General features: G+C 41.9%; 2 protein-coding genes across 3 annotated transcripts; one reads left to right on the forward strand and one right to left on the reverse strand.

Annotated features, from left to right (window-relative positions):
• The first annotated feature begins 889 nt into the window (after nt 1-889).
• Nucleotides 890-3857, forward strand: LOC118103542. The gene is made up of 3 exons (XM_047339218.1): nt 890-1430; nt 3292-3588; nt 3841-3857. The coding sequence occupies exons 1-3, from the start codon at nt 1352-1354 to the stop codon at nt 3855-3857; spliced, it is 393 nt and encodes a 130-aa protein (XP_047195174.1). The 5' UTR covers nt 890-1351.
• Nucleotides 3858-9382: 5525 nt separating this feature from the next.
• LOC118103597 (chloride intracellular channel protein 4) lies at nt 9383-20966 on the reverse strand. Of its 2 annotated transcripts, none has more exons than XM_035150681.2 (6): nt 17906-20966; nt 12882-12991; nt 12116-12241; nt 11244-11350; nt 10939-11120; nt 9383-10819 (listed from the first exon to the last, which is right to left on the reverse strand). In XM_035150681.2, the coding sequence occupies exons 1-6, from the start codon at nt 20393-20395 to the stop codon at nt 10658-10660; spliced, it is 3177 nt and encodes a 1058-aa protein (XP_035006572.2). In that variant the 5' UTR covers nt 20396-20966; the 3' UTR covers nt 9383-10657. The 2 variants fall into 2 exon arrangements, with proteins under 2 accessions (XP_035006572.2, XP_035006574.2); XM_035150683.2 differs by lacking the exon at nt 17906-20966 and adding an exon at nt 14660-14941.
• Nucleotides 20967-21199: the final 233 nt, after the last annotated feature.

Below are 21199 nucleotides of genomic sequence, written 5' to 3' on the forward strand. Positions count from 1 at the left end.
ACACACACACACACACACACACACACACACACACACACTTCATATTACTCTCTACAATGTTCATTTCGTCGTCTCAACCTCTCCTTCACAACGGCGTCCAAATCCATTCATCTTTACTTCGTCCCTCCATCATGGGTTGGACGTCCGTGGTTATTTGTGGCCATTGGTGAGGTGGCATTCTGTCGTCACTCTGTCAACTTCCTGTCTGTCGTCACAATGAGCAACAGCAGAAAAGACAAAAACCTTCTCTCGGTCTTTTGTCATTTGGACATGACTTCTCAGCCTTTCTGTGCCCTTTGATGTGCATACCACGCTTCTTTTTACAATGTGTGTGTGTGTGTGTGTGTGTGTGTGTGTGTCGCTCATCCTTTCTTTCAGGTTCAAACATGAGTTTACCATGTCGTTTTCTGTGTTTGAATGTTGTATTTGTGAGCCGTGTGTGTGTGTGTGTGTGTGCGTGCGTGTGTGTGTGTGTGTGTGTGTGTGTGTGTGTGTGTGTGTGTGTGTGTGTGTGTGTGTGTGTGTGTGTGTGTGTTTGTGTGTGTGCAGTCAGTGTGGCTCCAGGCCCTCATGCGTCAGAGGGCCTTTTTCTTTCTGTGGCCCCTGAGCAAACATATTAAGAACTACCTTATCACTGCTTATACAGCCAGGGCCACACACAAAAAATGCACACATTAAATACAAGCCTAAATACACACCACATTCACAAAAAGACAGATTTGACTCCAAACACACAAAGTTCGCCGCCAAACTCCCCAAATGTCACAGGTCCATGCGGAGGCGGGAAAGAGGCGGTGCTAGGGAGTCTTCCAGGGCAGTCATTGGTGGATAATGAGCCATCGGTCACACGTTTAGGGGCAAATTCTGCTTTATAAAGGCGAGACAGGTCGTTTACAGTTGGTAGGAACGTGTTTGACACAGTCTTGACAAGCCTTCTTCAAGAGGCGCATCCATGTAATGTAAAGGGAGAGACTCGTTTTGTTATACAGATAAAAAGAAAGATATTTAAAGGAAAGTAGACGAAAACCTGTGTCTGGTTGAAAAACAGAAGGAAACCCTATCACAACGGAAAAGGATCAACTGAACTCTAAACTGAACTCGAAATTTCAGAGAAGGAGATTTAAAAGCTGCAGACCAACCTTTAAAATCCTCTTAGCTTTATGTCTAAACCATCTGCAAGATCTACAACGTCGGCTGGAAGGTTGAAGAATCGGGAGGATACGTGGACCACAGAGAGAAACAACACATACTGAGAACTTGTTCCAGGAAAAAGAATCCTGATTCCGAAAATCCAAACTTCAACCGTTTTTTTTTTGGTTCACGTTCGTATAAGTGCTCGGTTACAGCCACGATGTTTCACAGAGCAGCGCCTGCCGTGATGATGCTGATGATTCTTGGGACCGGAGTGGAGACGGCCCCCACTGAGAGAGGTAAGTCCCCTGTGAGATAACAGGCAAGAGTAGTTAGAGATTGGTGGTTTTTAGCCAAATGGTGAGAGGATGATGCTTTTCAAGGTAAATAGAGATCTGTGTAGGGGGTAGACCAAACACTGTTGCTGAACAAACTGGAATCATTCAGTAAAAACACATTATAACCTTCAGTGCCATCATTTTCAAATGGATTTTAACCACATCAGGATCAGTACAATTTTGATTAGAGCAAATACAGTCAATGGTTTGTATTTATAAAGCACTTTTCTAGTCTTGATGACCACTCAAAGCACTTTACAGTACAGTTTTGCCATTCACCCATTAACACACACATTCATCCACTTTCTCTATCCATACATCACAGACTGTCGGCACAGTCGTCAGGGACAATGTGGGATTCAGTATCTTGTGTATCAAGTATTTCATGGTCTTGCATAAACTATATGTGTTCCTGCCATAACCAGTTATTCATATTGTAATTTTTTTGTCTTTGCTGTCAGTCGTCAACAATCCCAGGTTCCTTTTAGGCATTTTTTGTCTTTATAAAATAACAGAGAGTTCACGACAAAGGAGGGAGAAAAGAGAAGATGTTTCTGTCTGGACTGAAACCAGGAACACTGCAGTTAATCCCCTTGTTCTATGTTCTGACCCCCAACACTCTAAAGAACACGTGTTATACAACCCTGACTATGGTACAACAGATTGGGCCATAACTGGATTGGAAGCACTCGGAATAACAACTTGAAAATCCACAAACTTGGATATAAATGCTGAATAAAATTATTAAAGAGAAGAGATTTTCTTTTCTTCACAAAGATTCCTACTCCTTTCATTCGTTACAAAACTACACAAGACAGTGTGTGTGTGTGTGTGTGTGTGTGTGTGTGTGTGTGCGTGCGTGCGTGCGTGCGTGCTGTGTGTGTGTGTGTAGTGTGTGTGTGTCTATGTGCGAGAGACACCGAGCAACATTGTTGCACAAGCTCAGACGTCATTATGCACACACATAAACACATCTCATACAAGTCTTATGTCACAACTTAGGGGGCCATGACAACTCTTCTAGCAACCAGCAAAGCATTGGAATCCCTCCAAAGTAGCGTGTGTGTGTGTGTGCATGTTTGTGTGTGTGTGTGTGTGTGAATGCTTGGGTGTCATGTGCATGCAGATGACTTGTCACAATTTAAAGGCCGTCTTCTTTGGAGGACGCGGACGCCACAAAGGCCAAACCAAAATGAGACGGTCTGGCCTCCAAAGACTTTCCATGATTGGCGTCACAAGCATTTCCTGCCCTTGCTGCAGTTGCCAAGCAAGTTGAAGTTGAATTTGGACACGAAGAAAAAGTTGTAATGGTTTTTTGTTTGCGGAGCAGTTGTACTGTAAGCTATTTAGTCGAGTTGACACATTGGTTGTCTTGTCGCTAGTCGCCGCCATTGCCTCTTTGAAAAATGGTTTGTCACCGAAGCCCAGTTAATCCTGGGACAGGTTCGTCCGGAAAGGATCCATCCACAGGAGCCCTTGTTTTCTTGGGGTTTAAAGGACGCATCTGTCAGCCGCATTTGAAGGAGCCTTCGAAAAAGGGACAGTAGTGCAGCCGTGTTGCAATTGGTCTTTAAATGCAGCCCACGAAGGATGCGGCCCCCGAATTGAGACACAGCTACTGTACAAACACATGCACATTGTCAGTGGTGTGGTATCTACACCTTGTTGTGAGAAGCCACTTGTATAAAAACTATTTATATAATAATTGTGGATGTATTATCCCCTGGGTTAATTGTATCTCTAGATTAAAAAAGCAACATTCAACATTGTACACAACAAAGTAACTGGGTCTGACAAACATTGATTTACCTTAAACCTCCAGATCCTCTTGCCAAGCTCACTCGCAGATCAGCTGTACCAGAGAAGTCTTCCGCACTGAATCTGAGCCACTATCTGAAACAGTGGCTTGTGAGTACCAAAGCAGCCGCGGTGGACGGGACGACAAAAACCACCACGGGGACTCTCCCTGCCAGCACCCGGGCCGGGAGATGGAAGAGCAGCCCTGAGGCGGCCGGTCCAGGTAAAACCGCCCACATGCTGAAGATGATCTCAGCCCTGGAGGAGCTGCACCGGACGTTGAACAGCACGCTCAGCTCACGGATTACCATCATCCCTCGAGGTAAGTGCTGCCGCTTAATTACAGTCGTTGATTTTAAACAAGATGTTGGTGCATGTGTCAGAAGATAAAGTCAGAAGACATTAGTGGGAAGATATGAAAAGTTGTAAAAGAGAGCAGGTACACTTCTGCTTTGACTAGCAGTGCAGCTGCAAAGTATTTGGCACCGAATATTGCAACAACGCTACCAGTGGTGTGATTGTAAGGACCACAGTGTTAAGTGTTAATATGGTATTTAGCAATCGTGGTCTCCAGAGGATGCATCTGACTGACTTTGCTGAATCCCTGATGTGAATTTGTGCCTGAATGTAAAGTACTGGCCCACTGCTCATTATTCCCTGACATCTGTTATTTTGTGTGTGTGTGTTACAGCATTTGGCAGAGGTTCAGGAAGAAAAAATAAAGTGGTGAGTTCACGTAAAATATTTGCACTCACACTTAATTACTTTATTTATTTTGTATTTGTTTCTTTTCAACATTAGTTATATCAAATACAATCTCTATAAACAGATTCTGCATGTTCATATGCATGTTGACTCGTGTGATAAAACTAACTATAATAATCAATGTACTGCAAACGAAAGAAGGAGTCTTGGTGCAGATATCTGCTGTCCACACTGGAAGCCCAGAAATATTTGCCGTTGCCCCAAGAGGCTAAAGAGAACTTGGATTTTTCATTAAGGGATTAACGCTTGATCAAATGTTATGCTGGTGTCCAACCTAGAGCGTGATATGATGTAAGCAGGGCCAGTTTTTAAACCTGTGGGAGAGGGGAACGCCTCCCAGTTGATATTTAGGATCAAAAGTACAAAATGACTCAAATACATAATCAAGTAACGATACAACAGAAGAAACTAAACATTCACTCCTCGTGCTTTTGTTCTGTTGCTGCTGTGATCAAAGAACCCCCGTGTTGAGGGAGGGGTGAAGCCCACCACTGCACCCCCAGCAGACAGCACTGCGTCCAGAGCCAGTGCAGACGCCATCCTGACTGGTCGCAACATCAGGAAGTCCGTCCCAACACAGAACAAGAAGACTAACAAAAGAGGTGAGAGGCAAAGTTCATCTTATATCCTTATGTAGCAGGATGAAATGCTTCATCCCTGCTTCATGGGTCAGCCGTTGTTAGCCAACCACCACCTGAGGCCACCTTATAAAAGGGAGGTAGTGTCTGTCTTGCTTCCTCTTTGCTCCTTGGCACGTAGCCCCGCCCACTGCCGGGTCGCCTTGTTTGCTCCCTCCTCCGTCCACCGGTGCAGATTCACGTGTGCTGCGACCGGCAACGGTGATGCCCGCTGGCCACTGTAACCGGAACCGTGGGCCAGATCTTATCCCTTTTTAGTTGCTGAGAGCCAAAGGTGCTGGTGCTGGTGCTGGTGTCTCGGGTGGGGGTCTCTCCCTTTGTGTGCTTGCTCAAAAACTATGGCGGTCGGTCAAAAACTGTAAAGAGAACTGGAAAATTGTACTCAAGTAAAAGTATTGTTACGTTAAAGACATTTAACCTACATCAATAAAATGTAGTAGAAGAAAAATGAATTAGACAAAATCAAGTCAGTTAAAATGCTCTCAGAGCAAACGTTACTTTGTCATATTTTAAACTACAGCTATCAAATTTGAGGACGAAAGCACGAACGAAACCAACCAAAAGTGAAGCCAGAGCGTCTTGATCCCCCCCCTGGTGGCTGGCTGCAGTAAGGCTCATAAAATCTACATCTTCCATGTTAGCCAAGCTAACAAGTCAGAATACAAATCATATAACATGTTCCCAAAGACAGTTTTTGTCATTTACAGTAGTTAGTATCACACTGATGTTTGTTCAAGAACAAATTTTCCCGGTAAGTTTGGTTTTAATTACTTATAAAAATACTTAAACACTTTTGATAGGAAATATAAGTACACAAAGATGGCTTTGTTACAGTTACAGAAGTAAATGTAACTCATTACTTCCCCACTTATTGCCCATGGGCTGCCCTGGGGTCGGACTATGCCAATTTGTGCATCTCAGTGCCCCTCAGGTTTGTGTCTGTGTATTCATCGTGGCGGTGCCTCTTTTTCCTTAAAGAGGCTTTTCAACTCTTCTGTGTATCTTCTGCATGTACCTGATTACAATCAATCAATCATAAATATAACATCAAATAAAACATTTAGTAAACATTTTTGATACACTTTTTCAAGCACCAGTCAGAAGATGTGAATAACTGTTTGCATTGTGTGTACTTGTATGTGATGTAGTAGGTTGTGAAACTGTTTTGTAACTGAATGTTCTCTTTTTGGTTTTGTGTCTTCAACAGTGTGTTTCTGGAAGTACTGCTCCCAGAACTGACCACCTCAGTGTTTACCTTTCAGCTGCTGGTCCACCTTTGAGTCCTCCTCCCCCTCCTATCACTATCCATCCGTCCATCCATCCATCCATCCATCCATCTGTCCACCTGTCCGTCCACCAAATGAACCCCCTAATATAAAATGTCTCCACATTTCATGATACTAAATAAAAAAACAGTTTCTAGCTGATTCTGGCCATCATATGATCTAGGCACTGTCATACACTACAATTGTATGATGCAGCTTTTTTTCATAAATCCGCTTTAACAGTTGTATGTTCCATATTCTACATTTCTCTTAATGTCAATATGCTGAAAGTAAGATCATTTTCACAAACATGGTGTTTATCTGGCAGGTTTACAGGTGACAGTTTGCTAACGGAATATAAATTATTTTTGTGGACCATTGCAATTAAAATTAATTCAGAATAATAAGTTGTCACTTCAGCTGTAACGCCACCGCAGCAAAGTTATGTCATCAATAATTCACTGAAAACTTTGAAGTTTGCATTGGATGTGGACATTTTTCAGAATCTATAAGATTAGTACTCATTTACATTGTGGTGTTGGTTCGCATCCAGTTCAGTGATGCTCGCTGGACCCATAGTCTTCACGGCAAATAGGAGTTTTGCTAAGTTTGCCATAATATAATGCATATCTGCCACCATAACCTATTGATTAATATATATTTTCTTGTTTTGGTTTCCTTTACTACATAAAGATTTGCACCCAACAGCTTGGGAGCAATATGGAGGATGTCAGGGAGAGTAACTTTTACATTGCATGTGAACTAATCCACCCCATGCAGTATTTTTATTATTTTAAAATAAACAAGCTGTTGGTTAATTTGTTTTATTTGGATGAAAATGTGTGAAGATATGTTTAACAGATGCATCTAAAAATACGAGTATCGGTGTCGGAACGTGCTTGAACTGTGGTTTCATACATCCCCTCATACATCCATATTCATCCCTCCGTCCCCGCCGCCCGTCTCCTCTCCTCTGTCTCTCCTCTGACCTCTGAGTGCTAAGAGACTGTCGCCATGGCATCAGAGAGCCCTGTGGCCCCCTCCCTCCAACACCGGCGCCAGCCTTGACTCAGACCTTTTCATTCACTCATTAATTAACACGACTGACCAATCAAAGAAGACGATGTGCGCTTGTGGCCCGGCGCATGAATGCCTGTTAACCCTCTCTTTTCCTTTTGAGACAAACACACGTCGTTTTTTGTATTGTGTGTGCGCAAATTTCAAAATAAAGTTCATCTCTGGCATGGCAAAACCCCGCTGTCACAATAAAGATTGATATTTTATTTTTCTACAATGACACTCTTGTTAGTTGTTCATTATGTAGACAGGTCACATGACTAGTAAGAATAATAATAAGACTTCATTTTAACATTAAAAAGTCAGCTTCCTTTACAGTGTTTTATTGCTGAGAGAAGATTATTCTTTTGACAATGTTATCACACCCTAGAAAATGGTCATGAAATTAAGATGATGTATGCAACAGAGTGGGGGCTCTGAAACTAAACACAATTTTATGTTTTAATTTATTTTGATATTCATCAAGGTTCAAGTTTGACTCTTTGTTTTTTTGTAGAAATGTAGAAACAACTAAAAAAAAAAACCTTGTTTTTTCACCTTAAAACAAAGTAATGGTTCACTTCAGAAGTAGGAGAGGAACTTTGCAAATGTTGACAAGTATTTTCAAATAATGCAGCACATGGCAGCTGTACAAAATAAAATTACCGCAAAATTAGCTGTAACATGGACTTTACATCACTAAAGACTATAGCAGCTGAACTGGAATTCATTGCTCTGTTTAAGTATTGAAATAAGAACCTGTAGTTTTAATCTAAATCAGCTCTTCAATTGGACATTGAAGGATGAACTCTGGGTAATTCATTCATTTCCCAAACTGTAGATTGATTGTGTTTTGTGCTGCACCTCTGAAGTCGAAGTATTTGAAGTGTGGCTTTACACAGTGTTATTAGTCTCAACGCGGTAAGAACAGTGGGGCATTCTTCCTGCGGATGTTTCTATGGTAATTGAGCTGTATGTGTTTGCTGTCTGGGTGTGTAAACTCTGGGTCATTACATTCGGGGGGGTTTCAACAGAGGTCACTTATCACTGTTGCCCCGGTGATGAGTGCGTGAGTCTGCACATGCTCGCGTCTTTACACATGTGTAAAGTGTGTAAAATATACTTGCTCTTGCACGTACAATTATTTTGGATTCTTTGAGCAAAGAGTCACGAAGTATTGCTTTTAAGGAATATGACGTAGAAACCATTAAAAATGTTGTACATTTAGTAACTAGAGTATTAACAAAGTATTAGTACAAATCATAGTTAAAAGCAAGAGATTCTAATTTCTGCATAAAGTCTCTTATAGTTTAGTCCCCAACAAAATCATAGTTTGATGATAGAAAATTTACAAATTGATGTATTTACAATGTGTTCATTTAAATGTCCCATATTATAAAAAGGGAACTTCCCATGGGTTGTAAAGCATGTCTAGGTTCTGCAGTACCTGAATACTGTGTAAGTATCAAAGCACTCAATCCATGGAGAAAGGCACTCCGCCTGTATTCCAGACTTAAAGCAAGACTTCCTGATTTTTGTGATGTCACAATGAAACTCCAGCGCTGTCCCTGCCATGCTATAGTTGGAAATCCTCCAAAGACGTGCTTACAAATGAATATACTATATAGCTCAGACTATATAATATATATGATTGTTTTTAGATTTATGTTGCATGTTAATCGAGCTTTACGTCTTCTGGATATGTGATAGTAGTGATCCAGGTCCATGTGTGTGCAATCAGGTTTGTAAATGTGTGAAAGAGATTCAACACATGCATGCTGAGATTTGCAAATAGTTGCAGGGATCTGCAAATGTATTTTCAGAATATGTGTGAGCATGATCAGATTTTTAAACGTGTTATGAGATTTTTGCAACCGTAGACAAATCTGCATATGTGTGCATATACCTATAAATATGTAGAGAAATTCATTCAGTCTACACGTGTAGAAATCTCAATACAAATATGTACAGATTTTGTACACATTTACAAATCTCAGGATGCTTTTGCGGATTATTATATACATTTACAAATCCAATTACGTACACACAGCTTTAGATACAGTTACACAACTCTCCACAGACACACAAATAATAAATCTGATGCTATTCACTTAGATAGTTTCTGTGGTATGCACATTCTTTTAATTCAACCTAAATATGAAGCAACTGCTGATCCGATAACACGATGACAGTACTGCCGGTCACCACTGAGAGGCGCTCACGAGTCAGTGACACGAATGACTCTACATCATAATTTTACACTGCATTACTTGAACTCCGTATATACACCAATTATTCTTATTGAATGGCAAGGTCACATAACTATACACATAACTCAGATTCCCATGAAATAATGAAGACAGACACACCAAGAATCATTGAAGACAACTCACACAGTGATAAAATCAATATTTAATAAAGATTATCCCCCCCAGAGAGGATATAAGGCCAGAACACAGCATATGGCGTCAGGGTTGGTAAATGTTGGACTGTAATGTTGAATTTAAAAAAAAAAGGACAATCCTGTATAAGTTGTCTGAATCCGATTTGGGGGTTTGGGGAGGATTTCTCCTTCATTCTGGATTCTGACATCCCCAAAATACTTTCAGTTAAATGTAATGTGGGCCGAATTTATTTTTGCTTTAAACACAGCAAACAAAATGAGCCATTTTGAATGGATCTAATACATCTCAGCAGTCCCCACAATGCAATGCTTTCTTTACAAGACATTATGATTTACGTATCATGTCCTTTTAAATATTATGTCACTTTATACTCACAGAGACATTAGTATTTTACATGTACCACTACTTAAATGCAGTTATTAGATTGACAGTGACATAGTTTATATTTGAATGAGACTGAGATAAGGCTGGGACATAATTATATTACCAGTGTTCATTGACTGCTGGGACAAAGTTAGAAGCTATTAAAACTCATGTCACACAGGACCTAAACCATACGAATCTAAATTTATCGCAGGCGTGAATGTGAGCGCGACTGAATGTGAAGCTGAACTGGCGACAATAGTGTGAATAGCAGACTCCCATTGTACATGTATATTTATTTTCAAATTTAGAGACAAAGTGTTAATCAAAGGGTTTGCTAAAAGTAGATTTCGAGTAATAATGCTTACGTGCTGTATATGTGTGCTACTTCTTTTGTTTCTCGCAGTGAACCTGGTCCTGCCATCGTCTGAAAAGTGAATCAAAAGTGAATCAGGAATTAATTCTGCAAGCAGATCTCTAATTTATAGATGACTTGTAGAACGATTAGCATAAAGATACGGTGCAACCCAACCTGTGAGAGCACACACACACACACACACACACACACACACACACACACACACACACACACACACACACACACACACGCACAATCAGCATACCACCTGTCAATGCAGAGATATCAAACTCAAGGAATGAATAGATGTGTTGGTGCTTCTGTATCTCTTCATCTTCCTCCTCCCTCCTACTCTTCACATGATCAATTCGGCGTCACCCAAACACCTTAGTCGTATTTCTATCTGTTCTACTTCTCCTTATTTCTAACTTCGAGCTGCTTTTCACGTTTTCTGTTGTAACCATTTGTTGAGAGACCTACTGCTTCGTCATTCCTCCCTGTTTTATTGCATTCATCCATCTCCATTCTTTCCTTCCTCTCCTTATTTGATCCGCTTTGCAACATCCAGGTAGGCAAATTCGATCTCCCGCTCGGCGGGGCACGTGCTGGTGAACTCCTCCCTCTGATAGGCGCAGTTTAGGTACCTCCACAACCCCATCATCTCCGCCGGGATCTCAAAGCCGCGGTATTTCTTAGCTACGACCTAGAAACAGAACAATGGGGACGGAATGGAGTTGAAAGGAGATGGGAACAGTCCAAATACTCTCAAACTCCACACAGGTTATCTTGATGTAGAGCTGACATATGAAAATGAGGCTGAACCTTGAGGATGTGTAGTTTAGGAAGGAGGTTGCAGTCAGCCAGGGTGAGCTCAGCCCCGTCTAGGAAGCTCCTGGAAGACTCGGGCAGGTCGCCTGGGGCGTAGGCATCAATCTCCTCGGGCAGGGGAGTCCGAAGGAAGTCATCAAGACGCCGAAGAGACTTTAGCAAGGCTTTCTCTAAGGCTGCACAGGCGGATGGATTCACAGAGGTACGGAGAAAAAGAGAAGTGGACAAATGGCGAATTCCTTCTAGGTCTCAACCACAAAACACATTTAAGGAAACCCGTCTCTTTAATCGTCTCTTACCGTCGTTGGTGTCTTTTCTCGGGTTTTTGATGTAAGCTGAGAACTTGGCAAACACGTCGATGCCGGCTGTGTTGGCCTCTGGATGTTTGGGAGCCAGTCGGGGGTAGCTAGCGTTAAACAGACATCAGAGAGTCAGCCTCAAACGTTTATCATTGAGGCTCATTTGCGGTACTGTACTGATACAGTGTGAAATGATCTGTTTTTCTAGAGCATCCAATAGACATATCATTATATACATTATATGTGTATCATTCTAGACAGGCAGAGTGTGAGAATAACACATCTGGAATCATAGGTAAGGTTTGAAGAAGGCAAAATGTGGTGCAAGCAATAAAGGTTGTAACAATGACGATTTGTTAAAGCCCCTAACCGACTCTGGGCAAATATCCGGCACCTTATTTGTCACCTTACATGTTTGTTTTTTATAATTTAAGTCACAAAGACAGAAGCTGGAAAATAGAATGAATTGTTTTTTGTTGGGACGGAGGTGAAACTGGGGATGCATAGAGTTGGGACAAGACCACACCCATTGTAGGATCAAACTGATCAATCGGAATATATTTGGATTGATTAATCACGAAGCATCCCTCTGAGGGGATGGGTGGACTCATGGAAAAATCCCCCAACAACATTACAGAGCGAGCAGATCCCCTCACTGAGCCCTCAAATGTGCATTCATCTTTGTAATGATGGATTTATGGACTTCAAGTTACAGTCTGATCACATCCTGCATTTACATTCTCAGTCAGAGTTGATTGGATGAATTGGTGATTGGATGTTAACTGCTTATTTGTTATGTTATGAATCATCTGCATCCGCCATTTTTTTTTTACACGTCACCCTGTCTGAATACACCCTGTGTGTTTGTGTACCGCGGGGGGGTCAGCTTCTCCTCCAGGAACTCCTCGATCATGTTGACGTCCACCTTGACCTCGCCGTTGAAGGTCACAAACGGAGGGTTGGTTCCTGGAGCGAGGTCCTGCAGGTCAGCCGGCTTTCTGGAAAACGTAAAACACAGACGATCGCAAAGTTTGCGATGACAACAATTGCACACTTCACTGTGTTAAACAGATATTTTACAGAACTGTTGTTTCAACCAGTGTGGTCAACTTTACATACACAGATATCCGTATCCTTATCTTATTATATATCATGACTTCTAGCACGGGTTTGATCTCTCAATTGTGATTGGGCCAAAATAGCCATGTGACAGATTGGAACATGATAAAAAATGGGTGTAATATAAAATATATAGCTTTTTATAACTGTGAATAGATGGATAGATATCGGTTTATGGTGTTAATTGTGGAATGAAAATTCGTTTTTATGAATTATTATTATTTGATTGGCTGGAGGTTCTGTTTTCCTGTATCAGGATACAAACGTGTGGATGTTTCAACTGTTATCTCAGTTTTTCATTTCATTTTAACATGGTTGTGATCAATAATCATGCTGCTGCCAAATCATAGTATACATTATCTCAAGGCACTTTACTTTGGGGGACTGAAAAGCATCTGTTTTTTAAACTGTTATTACTTAAAGTATTCATTATTTCTTACTACACATTTTTCTGTTATTTTAACTATATTAATAATTCTCATATAAGATTAGGAGTGCATGTTTAGATAGATAGATTACCGTTTGAGGTCGACAGTGGTGACGTTGAAGATGACTCCTTTAAGCCATAGGATCATGAAGAGTCTCTGAGAGAATGGACAGTTACCAATGCTCTCTCCGTCACTTCCTGCCTACACACACACACACACATGCAAATGCATGCATACACGTAGAGACACACACCCACATGCACACACACACACACATGCCAGTTCGGAAAAAAGAGCATGTTTTAGATCATCTTCAAATCCTGAGCCTCAAATTATCTACAGAATGAATAAGAATATATAAAATCGTCTGCAAAAAACAATGCATATGATCATGAAGCTGTACAGAAGGCGATCCCAGAAATATTAAATATAAAAGAAGAGTGAATTCATTCTCCCTTTTATGTTTGTCCCATCAGACAATAAGTGAGGCTCCACCAGCAATCGCACACACAGACTCTATTGACAGACCCACGCACTGAAGAGTGTGAGTCCATCAGCCATCTTGGGTTATGTAAGTGGAAGGGGAAGCCACTGCATTTGCAAACTTGTGAAAAGGAATGGAGAATATTTTGTGTGTGCTTGCATGGCACAGCGGGCACACACAAGGTTTTAACTCAAATGAGCAACGTTAGCTTGTTAAGAAGGACGACCGAATGATGCAATCATCCTTTTCCTCGTCATTTGACAACAACACTGCCCTGTCAGACTTCACACACTATGCCTGACATCATTATCATGACGTGGAGAACACACCAATCTGTCAGGGTTTTGTATTTGTCAATGTGTAGTTTCCAATCTGTCAGGGTTTTGTATTTGTCAATGTGTAGTTTCCAATCTGTCAGGGTTTTGTATTTGTCAATGTGTAGTTTCCACCATTTCCAAAGTGTTTTCTCTTGACTTCCTGTTTTATTTTGTTGTCTGGGTTCTTGTGTCTCGTGTCTAGTTTTACTTCCTGTCTGTGATTGTCCGCACCAGTCCTCATGTGTTACACCTGTTTCCAATTGCCCCTGCCTTCCCTGTGTGTCTGTATTTAAGCCTCTGTGCTTCCCTTTGTCCTTGTCGGATCGTCGTCGTATGTCAGTTGTGTTCTCTGGTCTGTCGAATGTTTGGTGTGATCTCTGGTCTGTCCCGTCCTGATATCCTGTCCGGATCTCCTGTATTGTTCGTATCTAGTGTCTCCTGAGCCTCTGCACCTCTGCATCCCCTGTTTGTTTTGTCCGTTAAAGACTCATTAAAATTACACTTCTTTAGTTTAAACTCTGCGTCTGGGTCCAACTGCCTCACACACCCTGACACAATCAGAATTAGAATCAGAATCTGGTTTTATTGTCAAGCAGGTTTACACATACAAGGAATTTGCTGTGGTGTATTTGTGCAAGTATAAATATAAAAAAAATACTATAAGCGAGGACACTGGACCAGAGGCTGATTGACGACCACAGACATCACAATTGTGAACACCACAACTAGTCACAGCTTCCTCTGGAGAGGGGTCAGAGAGCATCGACCACTGAGTCAGACAGAGACAGGCCCCTTCCTCCATATCCCCCACACTTGTTATCAACTTGGGTCACACGATGACACCAAGGCCAACTGAGACACTGTGTGGATGAAGCCCATGAGATGTAGTTAAAAGCTCCAACAAAGGTAGTAACTGTACCTTGAGTTTGAGATACTTAGGCAAACTATTGCTCCCAATGGTCAACATAGAAGTATGAGCATTTAGCACCCAAACTGACACTGACTTTTCAAAAACAATGCTTCAGTGACTATAATCAGGAGGATGTACATATTTACAACATCACTTACCTTAACAAACAACTCAATGGTCGGAAAGCCAAGTTTTTTAACTGTTACGTCGTACCAGGACATGGTGGACAGTCCATGTGTCACACTAAAATCACTCAAGAGACACTTTCTTAGCCTCCCAAAAAATAATAAATCATCTATTATACAAGTATAATCCACGATTAATCCGTATCACCCGCTGGGTCATCTTCCAATTAAGCCATGAAAACAAAAAAGCAGTTCCACAGCTGTGTGTGTCCGTGTGTCGCTGACTTGTGGTCAGTTTTGTGTGAAGTTGGAAGGCACAGAACAGAGGCTCACAATTTTTCAGAAAGGAGTGGGTAGCAATGGAATCTCATCTCCAGCACACACACACACACACACACACACACACACACACACACACACACACACACACACACACACACACACACACCACTGCCAATGGACCCATCCCAGAAGCCTGACATTAAGCAGGATTCTAAATTCTTCTTTGGAGTCAGATCTGATCCTCCACTTGCTGCAGCCATTTTTTTTTTATTTCTCATAAATCCTCTCCATAATAACTCTCCCAGATGACAAAATGCATGGTCCCACTACAGGTATATGGAGTCCCTGAATATTACTCATGACCGCCCAAGTGAACACAACACTGTTCAGGCCTTACAAGTTCCAACATCAATGAAGGCATCACCATCCTAGACTCTGCAGCTGGTGCGACAGCGAATGACTGGTCATTGTTTAAGCTTGTACAACGGTAAGTGAATGCATCACTGTTCAAACACTTCAGTACATAAACCATTCAAAGCAACTCAGTACCGATAACATCAGGGAATGTGTCTGACGTTCTGCTCTCTGCTGTCAAATCAAATCGTGTCAAATTCAAATCAAGCTTTTTTGTCATTTTAACCATATTTTCACAGACAATTTCTCTCAGGCTGATGTGTGGGACAATAAAACAATAAACACAGCCCTGCAAATACTTTTATTATCTATTAGGTTGTACTGTAGTGAGTATTAGCAGCACACGTGTTATCAAATCGATGATGCTTTCTTAATGTGCTTGGTTTTTGACTGTTTGCATGTTTTCTTAAATTGCAGTGGGCCACTGATTGCTCCCTTTTATTTCAATCTCCTCTCAGAATTCAATGCACACCCGCCACACTAAGAATGCTTTTATTTATTTGCGGGGGCCTGCTGGGGGGTAAGGCTAAGTGCAGCTCAAAGGATCAACAGTAGACTGACTAACTGGAACAGACCTGATTTTAATAACAGTAATAAAACAGTCAACCTGGATGAGAAATCATGGATTACTTGTTCTTGCTGTCCTTGTTGAGCTTGTTTACCGCCTGTTCAACACAATGTAAAGGCAGTATTTATCTGGAGGAGAGCTTGTGTTGTTGTTGCACCGCTGTGTGACCAGACCTCTCAGGACCAAACAGCAGGCTAATCAGCTTGTAGAGTGAGAATGCAGAGATTAACCCTGCGTGCTACTGGCAACAGCATAGAACTGTTGTACTATTCAGCCATTAGTGCCTTGAACCTGGTTCCTTGGATACATCCTCGAGGCTGTAATTGTGTAGTCTGTATTTTATGATAATATCTAGCTTAATTAAACGTCATTTGGTGCATGTTCCTATAAATGTATTGACTATTGGTCTTTTGTCTCAGTGGGGGGGGGGGCAAAGCCAGTCTGAGCTGTGTACATTGAGGGCTGCTGAGTCCAAGAAACACAGAAAGATGCTTGACCTTTTCCACAATATTTCCATCCACCTCAGTCTATGCTGCCAGCAGAGTCGCGGACAAAGGAAGCCATTGTTTGACTGTGAGCTCCCACAGAGAACAGGCTCGCTGTGTGCATGTGTGAAGCAGCTCTCAGATATTAGTGCATTTTTTTTCTTGGTGTTAAACCTCTCTGCTGACCCTCAGAGGGCTGCCCGCTTCTATTCTCACCCTCAGTTAGGAATGTGCTGCTTAACCACAGAGCAAAACCTCTCTGTGTGTATGTGTGCAGGTTGGGACGATCTATACATTTGCATTTATTGCAGAGGTTAGGGAAATAACAACTAACTGTTATAAATATCACAAAACAAAGGTCACATTTCTAACAAGGATGCTGCATTTGCTAAAATCCCATGAATATGATCGAGTGTAGTGCATTCCAATTACTTTGTCTACTACTTTTAGAATTGCATGCGTGCAGCAATGTAGGATACCATGCCAGATGGATTAGGATATCACTGTCTTAATGGGATAAGGTAAGCAGATCAAGATAGGTTGTCTCCCTCACTTGCTCTTTCTGTATCGCACACACAAGCAAACACATAAACACACGCGAGCGCACATAAACACACACAAACACACGCACCCACGAAACAAAGTTGACCACTTAGCAAAACACCAACGCATAGATCAATTTGACCAATTAAACTCTACATAACTAATACTCCTCAGAGAAAATATGCAGACGTGAAACTTTCTGAAAAGTACTTTTAAAGTGCTCAACAGTTTTCAGGGATACATGCTTGTCTGAAAAGAGAAGAAGTTTTTCCAACAAGAGCATTACTATTAAAAAATACATGAGAAGTGTACAGTATGTATAGTGTACAGCTGCTAGCCTTATGTGCCATGTTTGTTTTTTTTTAATGGGCATCCTGCAGGACTGCTTGTCTGGGATTTCCATAGCTTGGCCAAAGAATGGCCTAAGATTGATGACGGTCTCTTGATAAATGTTACTCAAAGTGCACTGTTCCAAAGCTGTTCATGTGCTGCTGTTATCTGGCCTCAGGGCAGTCGAGTACAGCCTGGAGCAAGCTTACAGCCTGGGCCTGTATAGTGCCAAAAGGTTCAAGTGCACTGACACTTACCCAGCTGGCTACCAATGTCCTTTCAGAAATAATATAGTTACCAACCCGATTTCCTACGCTGAATGAATACATCGGTATAGTGGATCCTGCATGAAGCCCATTCATGAGTTTTTCAATCCAGAGCATTCAGTTTTAGTAATGGACGATACCTGCAACATGTCAACACACTTCATTATCGGTGAACCCAACAGTTGTAGGTCACGGTGGTGTCAGTGTATGCTTGGGCATTGATGTGTATCAAAGTGGTATACAGGAAAAAGTAAAATACTTTAAATAAAACTACAATTACAAGTACTGGATTGGATAATGGAGGAACCCTCAGTTTTCAACCTGAAGTGTTATTGACTCAGTGTGGCCATTTGACATGTGTACATATCTGAGTTCTGAAGAGGCTTGTTACCTTGACATAGAGTGAGATCTCATAGTCCTGATCTTGGGGTGTCCTGCTGTTCCTGTGGACAGGAGAGAAAGGGCTGTTCACTCTCCTATGGGGGATGTGTTTCACCTCCTCGTTCTTCTCCTCAGTCATCTCCTCCCGCTGTGGGAAGTATGAATGGCCATCCTCGAGCAGCACCACTCGCTTTCTCTTCACATGCTCATCTCTCTTTTTGGGCAGGGATTCATCTTTTATCACTGACTTCAGCTCTTTCATCCAGTCCTCCCTCCTTAGCAGACTCTTCTCCTCTGGTGATGCTTCCTGCCTCCATTCCTTCCTTCCCCTTTCAGTGTCCCATTTGTCTTTTTTCACTGGCTTCAAATCTTTCCTCCAGTCTTTCACTTCTGGTGCTCTCTCGTCCTCAGGCTGATTTGTTCTTGGTGACAGCATTCTTGCTGTCCCCCATCCCTCTTTCCTGACTGGTTGTGGCTCGGGAGACAAGATCCCATTCTCCATTTCTTGCTGCAGTCCTTTAACTCTTCCATTTGTATCTAACTCTTCTGCTGTGTTGTCATCTTTTTGGTTCTTTTCCTTCTCTTCCTCTCCTTCATCTTTTTGCTTCTCATCTTTTTCTTCACTTAGTTCAACCATCTCAATTTCTATCTTTTGACATTCCTCCTTTGTCTCCATTATGCCTTCTTCAGAAGGGACTGTAAGGGTGGAAGGCTTTTGATCATCAAGATCACTAGTCTGATTCTCCTCCATCTCTTCAATCTCATCATCTAAAACTGTGACAGGTTCTTCTGCTGTCTCTGCTCCTCCCACCAATTCATCTAATTGACTGCCTCTCTCATCAGTCTTCTCTCTTGGATGTTCTCTCAAGTTGTCTGCCCATGCTTCTATGAGCAGTTGTGAAAGATGTTGCTGAAAATCACCACCACCAACCTGTTTTGTCACATCATTCTCCTCTGATGTGACTTCACCTCCTGGCTGGTCTAGTTCAACTTCACCCTCTTCCTCCAGTTCAAAGGCCTCCTCCACCTGATCCAAATGCACATCTTGCTGTGTGTCTAAAGGTAGCTCCTCTGCACTCTGCCCTTCTGGTTCTGGAGGGCCTACCATAGCCTGGGTTTCAAGCTTAACAATAGATCCCTCCTGCATTTCTTCATCACCTCTTCCTCTGTCCACTTCCTCACCCTTTAACTCTTGAATAACATCACTCGTGTTCTCCTCCTCCTCTATAAGTCTTCCTGCCTCATCGTGAGAATTAACCCCAACCTGTTGCACTTGCTCTTTCTGGTTAATCCCTTCGTCAGTCCATCCATCTGTCTGTGACGGCTCTTCATGAGGTACAAATGCTAACTCTGGTTGCTCTACCTCTAGATTTGCTTCACCCACCATGTCCAGAACATCAGGAGCGATTATTGCATCCTTCATCAACTCCTTGGTTCCCTCATCCTCAATGTTTGCTTCTATGGGATCCTTATGTTGCCAGATAATGTTGTTATTAGTTGGCTCAACTTCCTGTTTGCTGGATTCTGAGTTGATCTTCTCATCTATATTAGTCATGCCATCTTGATTCTCACTGGCTAACTGATTGGTCTGAATGTCCACCACCTCCATTGTACCAGGAGTATTGAATGGTGTGCCACTATTGTCAACAGAGGTTTGGCATAGATCATTTTGAATGTTGACTTGTTCATCTAGGCTTGCGGTAACAAAGATTGAATCCGTGGTTGAATCCTCAATGATTTCTGTAAGAACAACAACTTCTGTTTTGTCGGTGTCATCAGTAGACAACTGCACATCCTCCCCTGACTCCTCTATAATACTTAATTCTTGAAGGTTATCTGTTTCATCTGTAGTGGACACAATCTGGTGGTCTTCTAACCCATCGTCTCCTTCATTAGTCTCTTCCTCCCTTGTCTCTGTTTTGGAACTTTCAATGAAGGCCTCTTGGGTATTCTCTTTACTTTCTGCATCCTCATTTTCTCCAAATATCTGATCTTGAGACAAAATACTGAATGACGAAAACTGACATGGATTATCAGTCTTTGCCTTTGTGTCTTTTGGCTCTTCTTCTTCTTCTTCTTCTTCTTCTTCTTCTTCTTCTTCTTTTACTTTACATTCTTTCTGTCTTAATTGGTCATCTATCTTTTCATGCTCTTCATCTGCCGTTTCTAGTCCTCCCTCCCCCTTGTCCTGTAGTGTTTCACTCCCTCCCTCCCCCTCTCTACATACTCCATTTGGTAACTGGTCCTCTTGTATAATCCTCACTTCCTCCCTTTCATCCTGTGCTCCAAGTTCGTCTTTTTCATGCTCCTGTCCTGCTTCAGCCATCATCAAAACATCCTCCCCTACCTCCTCAGCTAGTTCCACCTCATCATCTTCCTCTTCTCCTTCCTCACCCTCTCTTCCTTTCTGGGTATCCAAGTCTGAACAAACACCCAGTGGGCTGTGGACAATGGCAGCATTTGATAGGTCTTGGTTTGGGCAGGAGCCTGATTGAGCCATAGGAAATTTCTAGAAAAAGATGGGACTCTTATTCAGGAAGAGTTGGTTGCTAAACTTGTATGCAGTTCCACAGATGTACAATTGATTTTAGAGCTACTAAGACTAAAATAGCAGAATGGTAACAGTTCCCAGATTAGGTCAAAAGGTAATGCCAACGTAAAAAAAAGTAAACTAGACCCAGTATTTCAAAAACCATAAACAAAGTATCTCACGGTTTGTTTCAGAGCAAGAAATAAGGAGCAGAAAGAAAGTTTCCAAGTGTTTCCAAGGTCGCCAGATTACTCAAATCCTGGAATAGGTCCCAACTTGCAATGTGAAGGGTGGCTTCAGAGGAGTCCGGGTTTTCAGAATAAATCCAAGATGCTTCTGAGAATGTTTGAAATCATTGAAAATTGTGGAAAGTCAGTATGATTCCCAGGAAGTTCCAAATTTCCAGGCTAGAGAGATGTTCAACTCAATAGATTGTAAGACAATGAGTATTATTTAGGCATACAGGTTTAGGGTTTGTAAGTACAAACTCCTTTTTTGCCTTGCTTGTCCCTATAGGGCTCTCAAAACTGTACTGCACCTTAAGAACAGTTCGACCTCTCTCTCTCCCTCTCTCCCTCTCTCTCTCCAGAGGATTAAAAAGAGGCTGATCCCCACATGACCAGGAGCTTAAACCACCAGGGACCAGCACCACTTAATGAAGTTCCTAAAAACACATAAAGTCTACACATGCCAGACACAAACATTAGCATATACCAACTCCAAATTTCAGGCTAAATAACCCTTCAAAAGTTTGCTTATGGTGCTGGTGTATCA

The sequence above is a fragment of the Hippoglossus stenolepis genome, chromosome 24, assembly GCF_022539355.2.
Source record: "Hippoglossus stenolepis isolate QCI-W04-F060 chromosome 24, HSTE1.2, whole genome shotgun sequence".
NCBI lineage: Eukaryota > Metazoa > Chordata > Actinopteri > Pleuronectiformes > Pleuronectidae > Hippoglossus > Hippoglossus stenolepis.